Below are 17,036 nucleotides of genomic sequence, written 5' to 3' on the forward strand. Positions count from 1 at the left end.
ACTCCGGCACTCTCGCTAGGGTCCCCGGTGTTGGGGCGTCTCCAGGCGGCCCCTGAGTCAGCCCGGGAGAGACTCGGGACGCAGGCAGGGCAGATGGGGGGCAGAGCCCGTTCTCCCCGCTGCTTTTACCCGCCACAGCTGAAGCTGGGCCACTGGCTCTGAGCCCGCGCCTCGGCTCCCGACGGACAGCGGCCACCTCCCCCCCCCCCCCCGCCTGCACCTGTACTTGAGCCGGCCCTCTTTGGGTCGGGTCCTCTCCAGGCATCCATCCCAGCGGCAAGGACCCATGGCTGGGACATCTCGGCGCCCAGCTGGGACGCCCCGGCAGCCTGGCGCGGCGCTTGCCTACATGTTCCTGAGCTGCCCGGTGCTGCAGGGACAGGTACCCTCATCCGGGACCGAATCCCGCCCTGCGCTCTACCGGCCCACCTGGGGCGCACTGACCCGCAGTAGCCCCGACCCCGCCAGCATCCTGATCGCCAACCCTGGACTCCGGGTTCCCGTGGGCCGCTCGCTTTGGCTCGACCCGCTCCGGGACCTGGTAATTCAAGTGCAGCCCGGGGACCGGTGCGAGGTGACGGTGCTGGACGCCCTGCTCTCTCTCTCCCCCCGGCCGCTTCCCCTGCGCCTTCGGACCCCACCAGGTCGGGAACACTCACTTTGGCTACGGCTGCACCTGCGCTACGACGCCCCGACTTACACGCTGGCACTGCCCTTCACGCCGGCTGTGGACCTGACCTTCCCCCAGCCGGAGCTGGTGACGCGCAACAGGCCCTTGGTGGTGGAGAAGCTGCGGGGCTGGAGCCCAGCCATCGACAGGAGCCTGCTGGACTTCGCCTCCCCGGTGAACCGGAGGGGAACCTCTGGGACCCGCAGGTGCCGGCTCACCCTTCTTCCTCCCCAGGGCGCCCACTGCCCAGGTATGGACGTTTGGTGGACGCCACGGGGGCTCCTGTCCCCAGAGGCAAAGGCATGGACTGTGAGGCTTTCGTCAGAGCCGGCGTGCGCTACCAGCATACCGCCACCACCCGGTCGCCCAACTGGGACTATGTGCCCTTGATGGCGGAGCTGCTAGGGCCAGAAGACAGAGGCGCTGGGTCAGTGGAGGTGCTGCCTCGGGAGCACTTCCAGTTGCTGGTGAGCATCCACGACGGAGTAAAGAACACTGTGCCCAGGCCCAGTTTTGGGGCCTGATGACAATGGAGGTCAATCAGTTCTTGCTAACAGCCCTAACGCCTGATGCACTGGCTGCAGAGGACACGGAGTCTGACCCTGATGACCTGGTCTTCAACATTCTCAGTGCCCCCACAACCACACCAGGGAAGCAGGGGTATGTGGTCAGCACCGATGACCCCCTGGGTCTCCCAGTTTCTTTCTTCACCCAGCGGGAACTGCGGGAACTGAAAATTGCCTATCAGCCCCCAACAGAGAACTTGAATTCAGAGCACCTCTTCCAGCTGGAGCTAGAGGTGGTGGACGGAGGCGGTGCCACCTCAGACCCCTTTGCCTTCAGGGTGATAATGAAGCCCATGAACACCCTGGCCCCAGTGGCTAGATATAACCAGGGACTACTGCTATTTGAAGATCAGTTAAAGCCCCTGTCCAGCAGCCACAGCCTTCAGATCAGTGATGATGATAACCTGGAAGAAGTGACAGTAATGGTAGTAAGGGGCTTGAGACACGGGCAGCTGGTGGTACTTGGGGCACCTGGTGGGTGCGAGCATTTCACACCAGTGGACCTGGCAGCAGGGCGAGTGGTATACCAACATGATGGCAGCAACACCTACAGTGACAGTATCATTTTCCGGATGCAGGATGGGCACCACCAGGTGGAATTCCTCTTCCCTGTCACCATCATACCTGTCGATGTTGAACCACCAAAGGTCAAGGCCAACATTGCACTCCCAGTTACAGAAGGACAGGTGGTCCAGATTTCCCCCTTTGCCCTGAGTGCTACTGATATTGACTCTGATGACTCAACTATCCACTTTGTGCTGGAGGACCAGCCTCTAGAAGGAGAAAAGGAAGAAAAAGAGGGGGATCTGACCTCTGGCTCCTCCCACTCAAGTCAGCACCCAGGAGAGATGCTGCTGCAGCAGACTGAACCACCTCTCTATCCTGAAGATGAAGATTGGTATTATGTGGAAAAAGAAGGACTTTATGAGAAGGTGGTGACTGAGTGGCTTCAGCAAGACATAATGGAAGGGAAACTCTTCTACCGCCATCTTGGACCCCATAGCCCTCAACCTGTAATGGCCCAGATGACTTTCCATGTACAGGATGACCATGACCTACCCAATCTATCTAACCAGCACTTATTCACCATTAAAGTTCAACCAGTGGATCTGCAGAGTCCAGAACTATTTCCATAAACTATCCTAGAAATGACTGTGCACCAGTACCAACTCACTCACTTCCAGAAGAAATTCCTCCAATATATTGACCAGGACTCGGATGACCAGAACCTTTGGTACACCCTACTGACACCCCCAACTGATACAGATGACAACCATCAAGTACGGGCTGGAGAAATTGTGCTAACTGACTCACCAGATACGCCCATCACGCAATTCACCCAGGCCCAGGTAAATCTCTACAAAGTTGCCTACCAGCCCCCATGGAAGAAGCTGGGTATTGTACCACGGGTTGTGCTGTTCACATACCAAGTGGAGGATGCTGCAGTAAACACTGTACCTGGCACATTCACATTATTCCTGAAGCCTGTGACAATCAGCCTCCAGAAGTCACCAACAGAGGCTTTACTGTCTTAGAGGGAGAAAGTTTTATCATCAGTAATAATGAATTGGATGTCAAAGACCCGGACATAGATGTTGACCAGATTGCCTTCATATTAGTCTGGGGTCCCCAACATGGACACCTGCATTACTTAAATAAAGATATGATTCCAGGGGAACTTTTCATGCAAGCTGCTATTGTTAATGGGAATGTCTCTTACCAACACAGGAGAGACCAAACCGCCAATGACACCTTCCATCTGAAGATAAGTGACACGGTGCACCACATACCCATCACCGTCCAGATTTCCGTGCATCCCACTGTAGCTGACAAAACTCCCAGGATCTCTATTACAGGTAGTCCAATATTAGATGTTTCCATAGATGTACTAGAGAGCAGAGCCACTGAGATCACCATAGGTGTCATACAAGGCAAAAAGAAAGGCACAGGCGACTTGATGCTATCTTTCATTATGGAGGATAGCCCAAAACTGGGACTCTTCTAGTGAATGGTTTACCTACAGAACAATTCACCCAAGAGGATCTCATCAATGGGGTAGTAGTCTATCTCCACACGGGAGGTGAAGTTGGTTTCCAGAAACAACATGATGCCTTCAGCCTCACCCTCTCCAAAGATTCTTATCAATGGGTGGTGGGAGACAGCATAGTAAAGAGAGTGCAGGTGCAAGTGGTTGTGCTGCCTGTGGACAATGTGGCACCCACAGTCTTGGTGGGGAAGTCCCACATTGTTGATGAAAGCAGGAAGAATCCCTTGACCTTACAACATCAAAGCATTGAAGATGTAGACACATCCCAAGATAAAATCCTATGCACAGTGACTGGTCAGCCAGCCTCTGGCTACCTGGAAAACATTGCACCAGCTCCTGGCTCAAAAGAATCACGGGCTGGTAGCCCCATCAGTGCTTTCTCCATCAGAGATGTCCAAGTGAGGCATATCAATTATGTACAGAGTATTCACAAGGGGTTAGAGCCACAGAAAGATCAATTCACCTTTCATTGTTCTGATGGCATCAACTTCTCCCCAAATGTCTTCTTCCCTATAACCATCTTACCCACCAATGATGAGCAGCCTGAACTTTTTGCTGGTGAGTTTGTGGTATTAGAGGGGATGAGCCTTGTCATAGACACCACAGTGGAGCAGATGCTGACTTGCCACCGAATGAGCTCCACTTTCAGCTCACAGTGCTCCCTCAGCATGGACGAATCCTACAGCAGCTGGCCACAGGCAGCCAGCCTATTCACAGCTTCACCTTACAGGAGATCCAGGAGGCCTCCACAATTGTGTATGAGCATGATGATTCTGAGACCACGGAAGATAGTTTTGGGGTCTGGCTGAGTGATGGCAAACACACCATCCACAGGAAGGTACCCATTATGGTGATCCTGCTGGATGATGAAACCCCTCATCTGACCATCAATGATGGGCTGGAAGTAGAGAATGGACACACCAAGGTAATCACAAATTGGATCCTTAAGGCCACGGACCCTGACTCCGATGAAAAGAGCCTCAGTTTTGTCCTCCGTTCAGAGCCTCAACAAGGGCTTCTACAGAGACTGAGAAAACCCAGAGGGGAGGGGAGGAATAACCTCACCTTAGGGATGAACTTTACCCAGGATGAGATTGACAGAGGCCTCATCTGTTATACCCACACAGGCCAAGAAGGAGTTCTTGACATTATCAAGTTTGATGTGACTGATGGGATTAACCCTTTGATAGGCCACTACTTCTACATCACTATTGGCAGCTTAAACAAGGTCTTCCCTGAGGTGGTTAGCTAAGGGCTTACCCTGACTGAAGGTGGCAGAGTGGCCCTTACCACCAATCTGTTTAGCACCCGTGACATCAACAGCCATAATGAACAGCATCACTTCAGAATCACACGGGCCCCTAGCCTGGGGCACTTGGAGAGCTCTGACCACCCAGGGAAGCCCGTTGCCTCTTTCACTCAGCTTCAGTTGGCTAGCAACAAAATAGTCTATGTCCACACTTCAAATGATGAGATAAAGTTGGACAGCTTTGAGTTTCAAGTGACTGATGGACTCAACACTGTGTTCCAGACCTTCAGGATCTTTATCACAGAGGTAGATGATAAGAAGCCTATCTTGACCATCCATAAACTAATACTGCAGGAAGGGGAAAGCAAACAGATCACTCCCTTCGAGTTGACAGTGGAAGATGAGGATACTCCAGATCATCTTCTCCTCTTTACTATCACCCAGCTCCCCATCCATGGCAGGATCTTGTATAATGGCAGCCATCCTGCGGCCACCTTCACCAAGCAGGACCTGAATGAGAACCTTATTAGCTACTGGCATCCTGGCAGTGAGACAACTGAAGACAGTTTCTCCTTGACTGTGACAGATGGAACTCATGCCGATTTCTATGTTTTCCCAGACCCTGTCCTAGAGACACACAAACCTCAGGTAATGAGGACCCATATAAGTCCTCTAGACAACAGGCTCCCCCAGGTTGCCATTAACAAAGGGGCATCAGCCTTGAAGTGCCTTCACACTGGACACATGAGCTTCCTGATTACCAGCAGGTCCCTGAAGGCAGAGTATCAAGACAGTTTCCATGTGTTCCTGAAGTATAAAGTGACCAGAGGACCAGAGCATGGCTTCATTATCAACACTGGTCTTGGAAACGAGAGCACTCGAGTGTTTACACAAGGTTAGTAACAATGTCCCTGATGCCTCTGTCCCTCTCCTTTAGCAAATCAAATCTCCCAATTCTGTATAAAATTGTCCCAACCTGAGCCCATTGGCAGAATGATTCTGATTCTAATGAAATATGGTGGAATATGAGATTATTCTGATAACCAAAAAAAGGCAACTAGTCCTTTTGCAGCCATTTCATCAGGATATTCATTTAACCCTCAGATATCTAGTAAGGCTGGTAGTTATGCCTTAAAATTTTAGAACACAGGTGGACAGTTTCTGCTTCTGAACTATCATCATAATATATGATTACATTAATTTTGAAATCGGTTTAATTTCTAATTTTAAGAATCACATATCTAGGGATTGTTTTCATAGTTTATCAGCAAGTTTAGATTTCTGAAGATATTTTATATTTAGATTATGGACATAAATATTACACTGCACATTTTATTGTACTATTCAAATGTAATTTATGCATCTAAAAACATAGAACCAAATTTTCCTCAGTGTGTAGAAGGATGTGCTTTAAAGATCTTTTTAAAATATATTTGTCATTACTACTAAAAGTGAACTTGAGGCAGGTTCCTCTGTTTTCCCAGGACATGTGACACCTGCTGTCTTTGGCAGCTCTTTACACTGTCTTAAAACTTTTTCATGTAGCTTTATGCATGAGATATGAAGAGATACATGGAATTTTCTACACATGATACATATATACCTAAATAGAGTTAAAATTTAGAAGAGTGTTTAAAAAATAGTTTAGTTACATTTTCAGAATTACTTCTAAAGCCAATAAAATCATAGGTACTTTTATAAGAATTATATTTATAATTCTTATAATTATAAGAATAATTAAAATGCAAAATTATCTTTAATATACTAATAATTATCTATACTAAACACTCAAATATAGACCAAGTGAAAAATTGTTAAAAATCCAAGAGAATAGGTAATTTTAAAAATCATGATTTTATTCCCATTTTATTTTTTCTTAGAAATGCAGCAGATGGGATCCCTGGGTGGCGCAGCGGTTTGGCGCCTGCCTTTGGCCCGGGGCGCGATCCTGGAGACCCGGGATCGAATCCCACATCGGGCTCCCGGTGCATGGAGCCTGCTTCTCCCTCTGCCTATGTCTCTGCGCCTCTCTCTCTCTCTCTCTCTCTGTGACTATCATAAATAAATAAAAATTAAAAAAAATAAAAAATTAGAAATGCATCAGTTATTTAAATTTATTTTGACAAATAGTTAATGAATAACCATCATCATGCCAAGCTCCATGCTTGTATAGTAAACCTAAACCAGATAGACTCAATTCTCCATAGAGGGCCAGGATGTTGTAAAACATGCTTAACTAGAATGTCTTTCTTGTTGTGTATTATCCTACAGATCATACACATAGCACAGGAACAAAATTTTAAACTAACATTCTAGTTTTGCCAGTGCAACTTTAAGAAAAAATTTTTAAGAAAAAATTAAATTTATGTTCACGTAGTCATTTTTTAAGTTAGATTTGTATTCCTTTAATAATTTTAAAATTCATTTATTGTAGTATTTTCATGCCTTAAACCATTGAAGTTCTTATCATACTCATTTTCTATTGAGTCAACATGATGAGTGATACTTGCTCTTTTATTAGCTGACATGGATGAAAGGAAGATCTGGTATGTGTTGAATGAAGGAAGAAAAGTAACAAAAGATATCTTAGACTTCTCTGTTGAAGACAATGGTAAGTCACTATTGAAACCTTAATAGAGAGTCTTGGTTATTTAGAATCAATATAAAATTGAAAAAAAATTAAATTATTTACATAGTAATCACAGTCAGTATATGCCATAATGAGTAATGTTTCATAGAAACAAATGAATTCTTTTTGCTTTATTTGTAATCCTATGCCAAATGATCCTTGAAAAATTTCTGTTTTGAAAGGGAAAGCAAGAAGAAATGTCAATAATGAAATATGAAGTATTTTACCTATGAAATATTTATGTGCGACAATCCTATAGTCAAGTAAATCTCTTCAGGTGGTTCTGAGGATCTGACTGATGGTTACTGTCATTCTGGAACAAATTAGAAAGTCCACCTTTGGATTCTGTGAGGATTTTTAGCTCCAAAACTGAATCTTAGTGACTCCTTGATCTCTGAATTGTAATCTTCCTAGATGGGGTGAAAAAAATCTATTGACCAGCATGGAAGAAAACTTGCTTTAAAAATTGCCTGTATATGCTATACCTGTATCCATTTAGTCTGTCTTCATAGTAGCATAATGAGAAGCAAAGAGCTAACAGAAGGCACTCTAGGAATGGGCTGATTATGTTGTCAAAGAAAAATTATTTTACAATATGACATAATAATTGCAAAAATTATGTCAATGTGTGGCTTGCCACTCAATAACCTCTTTCAGTGTAAATCATAACTCATTCCCAGTAAGTAACATGCATTTTATTCCTTAATCATGGCAATCATTCAGGACTGTTTTGAAAAGCAGTCCTATATGAAGGCCACATAGTATTCTGAGTTTGAACCCCAGCTTACCCCATGTGACCTTGAAAAAGTTACCTGTTCTCCCTGTGATTCATTTCATTCTCATATAAAGTAGTGGGCTTCATACCACTTCCAAAGGGCTGCCAAGAGGTTTAAGTGAGTTAATATATGTAAAGCATTTGGCACAAAGTAGATGCTCATTAAAAATGAGTTACCTTCTTTGCTTCTGATGAGACTAACTGTAGTGGAAGCCACTGCCCCCTCTTCTCCATCTTCTCACTTAAAGTTTAAAATCTGATCTTTCCTTCATTCCCCAAGTTCCCAAGGACCAAAATCATTAAAAAGATGAAGATGAATTTAAGCCTTATAAACTAAGTAAAGCACATATGAGATTCAAATACTTTATAGTGATTATTTTTCTGCCCATTTTCTAGAAGGATGATATCTAAAAAGTCGTATACCTAACTTGGACGCTATACTTTCTGGGTGACATCAGAAACAAGTCTGTGATGATAAATGTGAATTTCATATGGCTACCATTCTTGGGTACTTTCTATGGACCAGGCAATGCGTATATACATTTTGGCTTTTGATCCTTACTAAAACGAGAGGTAAACGTTAGGATGCCCATTTTAAAATAAAGGCACCAAACTTGACTATAATTGGACTGAAGTCATACAGGTGAACTGGGATCAAGCCCAGGTATTGAGATTCCAAAGCCAAGGTTCTTAACCACCATTGCTAAACTACTCTGTCCAGGAAGCTAAAACCATGGACAGAAGTCTAGGAATAAGACAAAGACGGCACTTCCTCACCTCACAAAGAAGCCTCTAGTAAATTAAAGTGATGGTAATATCCAAATATAGACTCCAAAATATTTGAAGACACATTGCTCAAAGTTGGATCTTAAAACACATATGTATATGCATATGCTGATTAAATATTTATGCATTTATCTGTTCACTGGATTTCTTTTATTGTTTTCTGAGTGCCATGCCCATTTTGAGCATTCTTAGAATAGCCTACAACTGCTTAAGAACTCAAACGTTTTCATGTCAGGTATTTTCAAATGTTGTTAATTTATTTCTCTACAAGATCCAATTTGATCTTTTCTTTTAAAATATCCCAATTTTTGCACTTTCTAATTTCTAGAAACTGTCCCGTTCCTCCATATTCAAAGCCAAAAGTTCCAGTCTTTTCTCATGTTGCTTCACTCTGGCACCAATTCTCCTGTCTCCCTCTTTCACTGTAAGAATCCCTGTGATTTCATTGGGCTCACCTGGATAATCCAGGATCCTCTCCCCACTTCAGGATCTTTAATCACATCTGCAGAGTCCCTTTTGCCATATGATATAACATACGCACAGGTTCTGGGAATTAAGATGTGACAGTCTTTAGGGGGCTATCACTCTAAGTACCATGAGTACTAAAGAAATGACACACATGAGGCACAAAGCAAGCACACAGTAGGTGTTACTATCTTAAGAATTATTAGCTGAGCTTCCAAATGCTGTATTTCTCTTCTTTTAGGTAAAAAGAAGTTTAACAATTTATTCCTGAAAATCTATAGTTAGATCAGTTGATTATATAAATAGTTTAACTTTTAGGGCACCTGATTATATAAATAGTTTAACTTTTAGGGCTTAGCGGTTGAATGTCTGCCTTTGGCTCAGGGTGTGATCCTGGGGTCCTGGGATGGAGTCCTGCTTCAGGATCCCCACAGGGAGCCTGCTTCTTCCTCTGTCTGTGTCTCTGCCTCTCTCTGTGGCTCTCATGAATAAATAAATAAAAATCTTAAGGGAAAAAGTTCAACTTTTAAACTATTATGATGACTTATCTATCAGGGTATTGCCTGTAACTCTTTGTTTCTCATCTTTTTCTCTGCCCACTTATAAACTGATTTCATATTTATTAGAAGTTCACTAAGAAAAAAAAGTCCACTAAGGAGACAAAGAAGAGGAAGTAACTCAGATTCACTGTTCTAGGCTTTGTTTGCTACTGCATGCTGACCCACTATACCAAGGAATACCTTGCCTATGCACATCCTGTTTCCTGTATCAAGTGTGCCTTTTTCTTCCTGCTCTGCTGTAGATCAATGAAGTAACATATGCCAAAAAATGTAATAGGATACCCCGCATATATCAATTCCCCAATAAATAGGAGTTTTCATTTCTTCTTCCCTCTTAAATAGTTATGCACACACCTATACTTGGGTACACAGTATCCAAGTATATCCTCGAACTGAGGATTCGAATGGAAATTTTTGACAATGTACCTAGTTAGTATGTTCCATCAGTTTCTGCAATCATCAATTTTGAGCAACCCAGACTAAGGTCAATGCTGTATAAGATCTCAGCCTTTTTGATGACATTGTGATAAAATTCATTATGTTCAGGTTATCATGAAAGCCACTGGCAAAATGGGGGAATACATCAGATTTCTAAGGCTCTGAACTATGCCAGTTCAGCATACTGTCAAGTTCATTAGTCTTCCCCTCTCTAAGTCATTATACTCATAGATTTGTCTTGAAATTTTGCATATCAATACTATATGTAATGTTGAGTGGATCTCTTCTACTTACGAAATGATAACATAACCTTACATCTATATAGCACTTAATATTTCTACACAGTGTTTTTACAGATGTTATTCCAACTGATCCTTACTATAACGTCTTACAGGTTACTGTAAGACAGAAATTATTATCTCAGATTTTAAGATGAAGAAATGGGCTTGAAGAATTAAAATGATCCATACAAAGGAAACATTAGAAACATTAAGTGAATACTTTCTAATAAGCCACACTAAATGATTATATGGGAGTGAGACAATTTTAGTTTGGGTACGTGCTATAGATATTTCATATTCTCAAGACCTAAAATAAATTGTTTTATTTCCTCTTGAACTATCCAGTGTCTAAAACCAATCTGATTAACACTATGCATTTTGATATTTTATTTTTTTTAATTTGACCTGATACTTGCTTCATGATCCATGTGAGTAATAATATTCTATTTAGGTGTGAACTATCTTTTTAAAGCAAGTTATGAAAGTAAAGTAAGAACAACAAAAAGGTTTTTTAGCACCAGTGAGAGAACTAACTGTAAGTCCAGTCCTCATGTTCAGTAGCAATCTGGGGAAGAAGTAAATCAGAGTTGCAAGGTATAGGAAAAATCTAGAGGGTTGGTGTGCTCACACTATGCTAAAGCAAAACTTGGTCATACCCACTCCTTTGTGAAATATAGTAGGTAATCCTCCCCTTGTGGCATTTGTGATTTAATTAGACTTTTTCACTTTCATAATGAAACCATTGATTCTTTATAGAAAAATGGAAGAGATACCTCTGTTGGATAACCTTACAAGTTTGTCTAGATAGGCACCTCAACCATATTTCCTATCTCTGTTTGGAGGTCACACCTGAAGTGTAACTATTATGCAGTAGTATTTTCCTACAAATTAATTCTTTTAGAAATGGCAACATCTTTCACAACACCCGGTAATGAGTTATTTTTAGGAGAGCATTCCATGAGCAGGAGAATGATAAGGAACTAATATTGAAACTACCCTAATGCCACACCATTTAAGCCTTGTTTTTAGCATTGCTAATTAAACTTCCACCTGAAAGATTTAAGTCTACAATTTAGACTACATGAGCAGTCTAAAATTTTTTAAATGGCCAGTAAGTCCTCCACCAGATAAGTTGCTATAAACATTTTTTTAAAATAAGGACATGTACATAGTTTAGCTATAATAATAATAATTATTATTAATTAAGCTAATTATAATAATAATTAAATAATAACCAAGCTGTGCATTGATACCTAATCCCTTTCCCAAAAGAGGACTTGTTCTTTCAAAAAGAAAATCGCGTAGCAGAAAATATACATATATCCTTTATTATTTACACAAAAGAGATTATTTTTTATGCTTGGCTCTAAGCCTTGCCTTCTTTTATTTAATATATGTCTATATTATATCCAGAAATATATAGAAGTAGCACAAACAGATCTATGTTATCTGCTTTATCCTTTTTAAAACAGGTATATGGTATTTTATTTTATGGCTATACAAACCAAAAATTATTCTTCCATATTTATGGCTATACTTTTCTCTCTCATTTTCAATGCTGCCATGAACTTACTCTTGGCCTATTGTTGTGAATGCACACCTTTTCTTAGTGAAAATGCTGATTTAACCTGGATACTTCCATGTCTAAAACATTCCAGCTTTTCCCTAAATTCATAGTTACTTCAAACATACCAGGCTTTTTCATACAAGGGTACCAAGACAGATCTGTAGTTCAGATAGAAAATGTGAAAGCAATTTATTCCAAAATTAACTATTAATCCTTAGAAGTTTAAAAGTATGAGCAAAGGAAAAGAAAAAATATGCAAAGCCTTTTCTGCTGGCAGGTGCTCCCAGAACACACACACACACACACACACACCGATTTCTTATTTCTTGCTTCCTTGGCTCTGCTAAGGCTGATTCTGGAGGAGTTCTGGTTTTGGTTTTTTTAAGATCTGTCATGCTGAACTTTCAAGGTTGAGTCTGCAATTTAGAATGAAGTCTGAAGTCACAGGTACAGTGAACTGCCCCAAGATGAACTGCTCCTCTGAGTACAGGTCAAAAGTTTTGCTAATTTCTAGCTCACTAGTCAGTGGGTCATGAGGATCACTACCTAGTAGCAATGAGAGACACAGGGCAACTTCATCCATTTACATGACACACAGCAGAGTGAGTCTGAGGCACAACATTTTATAAAATATTGTACATCAGTGCCTGGTACTTGACTATTACACTTTGTTCATAGTGTAGGAACACTTTTAAACCTCCTAATTCGAGGGGAGTCCAGGCGTCTCAGTTGGTTAATTATCTGCCTTCAGGTCAGGTCATGATTCCAGGGTCCTGGAGTGGAGACCCATGTCAGTCTCCCTGCTAAGCTCCCTGCTTCTCCCTCTCCTGCTGCTGCTCCCCCTGCTGTGCTCTCTCTTTGTCAAGTAAATAAAAAACCTTTAAAAAGCAAACAACAACAAAAAAATACCCTCCTAATTCCATATAATTCCCACACCTTATTTTTTTGACATAGGCTTGTCCATGCTTGAAAAACATTGATGCTTTTTAATAACAAGTAGAATTCTTAGTTTCCACAAAGAAAATTAAGAAACGATTTCTAGATGATTTTCTTAGTTCTTTATTTTATTCTGTTACTGCTAAAACATCCCTAATGTTTTCAGCCACAATTTTTAGAACCGGAAATAATATGTGCACAAACAAATGGTACAAATATTCAAATAGTGCAAAAGAATATAAAATAAAAAACAAAAGTTCTCTCCTGTTCCCATCTGTAGTCCTAGTCCACGTGAAACCAAAAATCGTTTTTACATAAGCAAACACTAGCACACACACACACGTACGTTTTGCTGTAATTATGTCTTCTGTTAATTTTTAAAGCCCTAGAGATCTGGGAGATAGCAGATAAACTTAAATTTTATCCGTCTGATTTTTAATTTTTATGTAAATGGAGGCTGTTTAGGATTGTAGTTTGGATTGTGTATACTTGGCAAAGAAAAGGAGGAGCTAATCTGGCTAATTAAGTGAATACACTCAATCTATAATCTATAGATTCAAATCTATAATCCTGATCATAACCTGTATTAGAATTGATATGTTCCCCCAAAATACCTGGCATATTATAATAGGGACTCAAATCATTTTGGTCAAATAAAAGGATAAATACAAATTCATGAAGAAAAATGACCAAATCTCAAATTAATTTTGTGTTTTGTAGAGGCTGTTATGCTCTGTCATAGTTGTGATCTTAAAAATAATTGATCATAATTATGGATAATTTGGAAGGGGGTTTTGAAATTAATAAATAAATGTATTTTGGAGTTTATGATCCATAGCAAATAACCTCAAAGAAAAATGGCTTTAAAAAAAAAAAAGAAAGGAAAATGGCTTTAGTCTCTTTATCTTTGAGTATTTGCATGAAAGGTTTTGTTCATATTTTTCTCCCCATAAAAAAAAAAAACACAGGCTTATTTTTTTAACCATACTCTATTTTTTAAAGCATGCAATTCCATGTATAAAAATAGAAGGCCAAGTTGAGCATGCAGTAACCTAAGAAATCTCTGATACAAGAAAATAATCACACTTCATAAAGATAATTAATGAAAGGAGAAAACATTTTGAAAGCAAAGAAATACTATGAATGATACTCTTTTAGTATTCTCTACTAGTAAATCAATACCTACTATATTCAGGGAGTGTCTCATTTAGATCAATCACATTATTGTGTTTCTCTTGCTTTTCATTTTCCAGTTGCTAAATATCCTCATTATCACATACATCAATTTAAGAAACATTTTATTGCTTGAAAAGAGAATTTGTTGCTGAAAAACAGCAAAGCTATTTTTGTCTTGCATTATGTAAACAGGCTCTTACATAATCACCTCAGGGAACAATTTAAAATAAAATCTGACCACCTCATGATTCAGTCCTAAATTCCATGTACATAACACATGTACCTAATTAATAGGTAATTATAAATAAAAATACACATATGTATATACACACATATAATATATGTATGTTAGTTTAGGAGGTATAGATGAACACACAGAGCTCTCTAAAATGAGAAAGGTATTTTGACTCATTTGGAATGGCTAGTTAACATATCCATCTTCTTGATGAGGAAGTAAAATAGTTTGATTTCAAATTCAGGTTCAGCACTTATTGAACATCTGTCTTGTCCCAGGTATTGTGCTACATTTAAGTACCTTACCTCTCATTTTGTTTCCACAGTACTATCATGAGATAGATATTATGCCCCATTCTATAGATAAAAAAAAAACTAAATCTTGGTGACATTGAGTGAAATTATTATTATTGTTATTAATGTTATTAGCGCTTGAACATTCTAGGGAGTCATGTGGAAGGATAAGATAATCACAAAATCCTGATCCTTATGAAATTAAGTCAGTATTAAAATTGTCCTTATGTATTGATTCACTCACTCTCCAAAAATTACATTTCTCTGGAATGCAGAAGATACTTAATTTAAAGCTGAAATTATAGGCAAATATTTGGAAACTGATGTTTATATACTGGCAAGAAACACAAATGATGGAATGATGCCCATTGCCACTTTGAGAAATTAGAAACCACTGTTTCAACTTAGATCAGATGACTCATCTGTAGTTTTGAATGACTAAAGTCACTGAGGACAATATTCTTTTTTTTTTTAAGATTTTATTTATTTATTCATGAGAGACACACAGAGAGAGGCAGAGACAGAGGCAGAGGGAGCAGAAGCAGGCTCCATGCAGGGAGCCTGATATGGGACTCGATCCTGGGACTCCAGGATCACGCTCTGAGCCGAAGGCAAGCGCTCGACCGCTGAGGCACCCAGGCATCCCAGAGACAATATTCTTAATAGAAAAATTATCTACAGGCTATTCTGACTGAGAGCTTCATATAAATTGGGCTGCTGGGCATTTTGCTCATCATTCTCTATCAGGACACAGACACTGCGTTTTCTCCAAGTATGATAATGATTCAGACTTTCCTGAAGTAATTTACAAAAAGTCGGAATGAATATGCATATACCATCTGCATACTTCAGCCCAAATTTATGAGAAACTGACAGAGAAACAAAACATATGTAAGAACCGCAGAATGGATTTCAAATCCTGACCTCACTAGCAGGAAACCATGCAGTAAAATATGCTGATCATACCTGGTGCTTAACCTGGTCAGGTTCCCAGACGCTTTGGCCCTAGTAGTAGCACAAACCAGAAAGTCAGTGGCAGTGTGATTTCAGCCCCTTGAAATCTCAAGCCAACATTAAGGATAAGGAGAACTGCACAGATGATTAAGGATCACAGTGTTTTGTTCATTAGGTGTGTTATTAGAAGTAGGATGTGCAAGTAGAATGTTTGGCTCTCATTTTTAAAATTTTATTTTTTTATTCATGAGAGACACAGAGAGAGAGGCAGAGACACAGGCAGAGGGAGAAGCAGGCTCCAGAAGGGAGCCTGATGTGGGACTCGATCCCAGGACCCTGAGATCACGACCTGAGCCAAAGGCAGGCACTCAACCGCTGAGCCACCCAGGTGTCCCTTCACTTTTCTTTTTTGACAAGTATAAGAAAATGAACATGGGGATGTATTCTTAAGCAAGGTGGCATAAGCAGAGGGAGCCCTGGAGCCTCCGAATCATTGCTAGTGATGCCTTTGGTAGTCTGGTTTTCAGCTTTTCCTTTCTTTTTTCTCTCCTTTCACCTTCTCAACTCCTGTTCTTCCTCGTTTGCTTTTAATTTCTTCTACGCAACTGATAGAATCCAGAAGTTCTGGATTCTTATATTCCTCTTGCTTTTTTCCCCAGCCCCACGATATGTACTCCACCAGTGACTTTATTTACATAATTTAATCCTACTTATGCCTTCTTTTCCATTCTCTGGGACAGTTTCCAGTAAATATAATCTCCTTTGGTGTATTTATTTACATACTTTAAGATTTTATTTATTTATTCATGAGAGACACAGAGAGAGAGGCAGAGACACAGGCAGAGGGAAAAGCAGGTTCCCCTCAGGGAGCCCGATGCAGGCCTCAATCCCAGGACCCCGGGTTCATGCCCTGAGCCAAAGGCAAACACTCAACCACTGAGCCACCCCGGCATCCCTGGTGTATTTATTTAAAAAGTGTTGGTAAAGGGTTAACAATACTGTTATTAAAACAATCTCTATGTCTTATAATGAGAACATTCTTAATACCTGACCTTAGTTGTATCTAATCAATATGCTGAAGGAGGAATGCAATTTGTTACTGTTAGAAGTAAAAAGTCTCTGAAACGGAATGCAGCGTTATGATGTCTACTCAAAAAAGCCAAGAACATTAGAAACATCTGCTAGAAAATAAAATCCTACTGAAGGGAGGGACATTGAATCCCTTTGAGATCAGCGCTGTATAAAGTTTCATCCACATGATGAGCTTTAAGGAGCCAGCACTCATCCCTGCTCAAGACCCTGGTGGAGCTGGCTCTGTTACAGCTGGAAGCATGTTTGCTCTGAAGAGCCAGCCAAGGTCCTCCGTGCAAGCAATTATGATAGAGTGAAAATGGCTGTGGTCTCTGCTT

General features: G+C 40.8%; 1 protein-coding gene across 1 annotated transcript in view; it reads left to right on the forward strand.

The window, feature by feature from the left end:
• Positions 1-286: 286 nt before the first annotated feature.
• Positions 287-17,036, forward strand: part of FREM3 (FRAS1 related extracellular matrix 3) — an 82,953-nt gene continuing 66,203 nt past the window's right edge. The window contains 9 exon segments of the mRNA XM_055336448.1: positions 287-613; positions 615-663; positions 666-905; positions 908-1,189; positions 1,192-2,721; positions 2,724-3,224; positions 3,227-3,883; positions 3,886-5,427; positions 7,054-7,143. Of these exon segments, the coding sequence (XP_055192423.1) occupies positions 287-613; positions 615-663; positions 666-905; positions 908-1,189; positions 1,192-2,721; positions 2,724-3,224; positions 3,227-3,883; positions 3,886-5,427; positions 7,054-7,143 (5,218 nt within the window).

This window comes from Nyctereutes procyonoides, unplaced genomic scaffold, assembly GCF_905146905.1.
Source record: "Nyctereutes procyonoides isolate TBG_1078 unplaced genomic scaffold, NYPRO_anot_genome, whole genome shotgun sequence".
In the NCBI taxonomy this organism is placed as follows: Eukaryota; Metazoa; Chordata; class Mammalia; order Carnivora; family Canidae; genus Nyctereutes; species Nyctereutes procyonoides.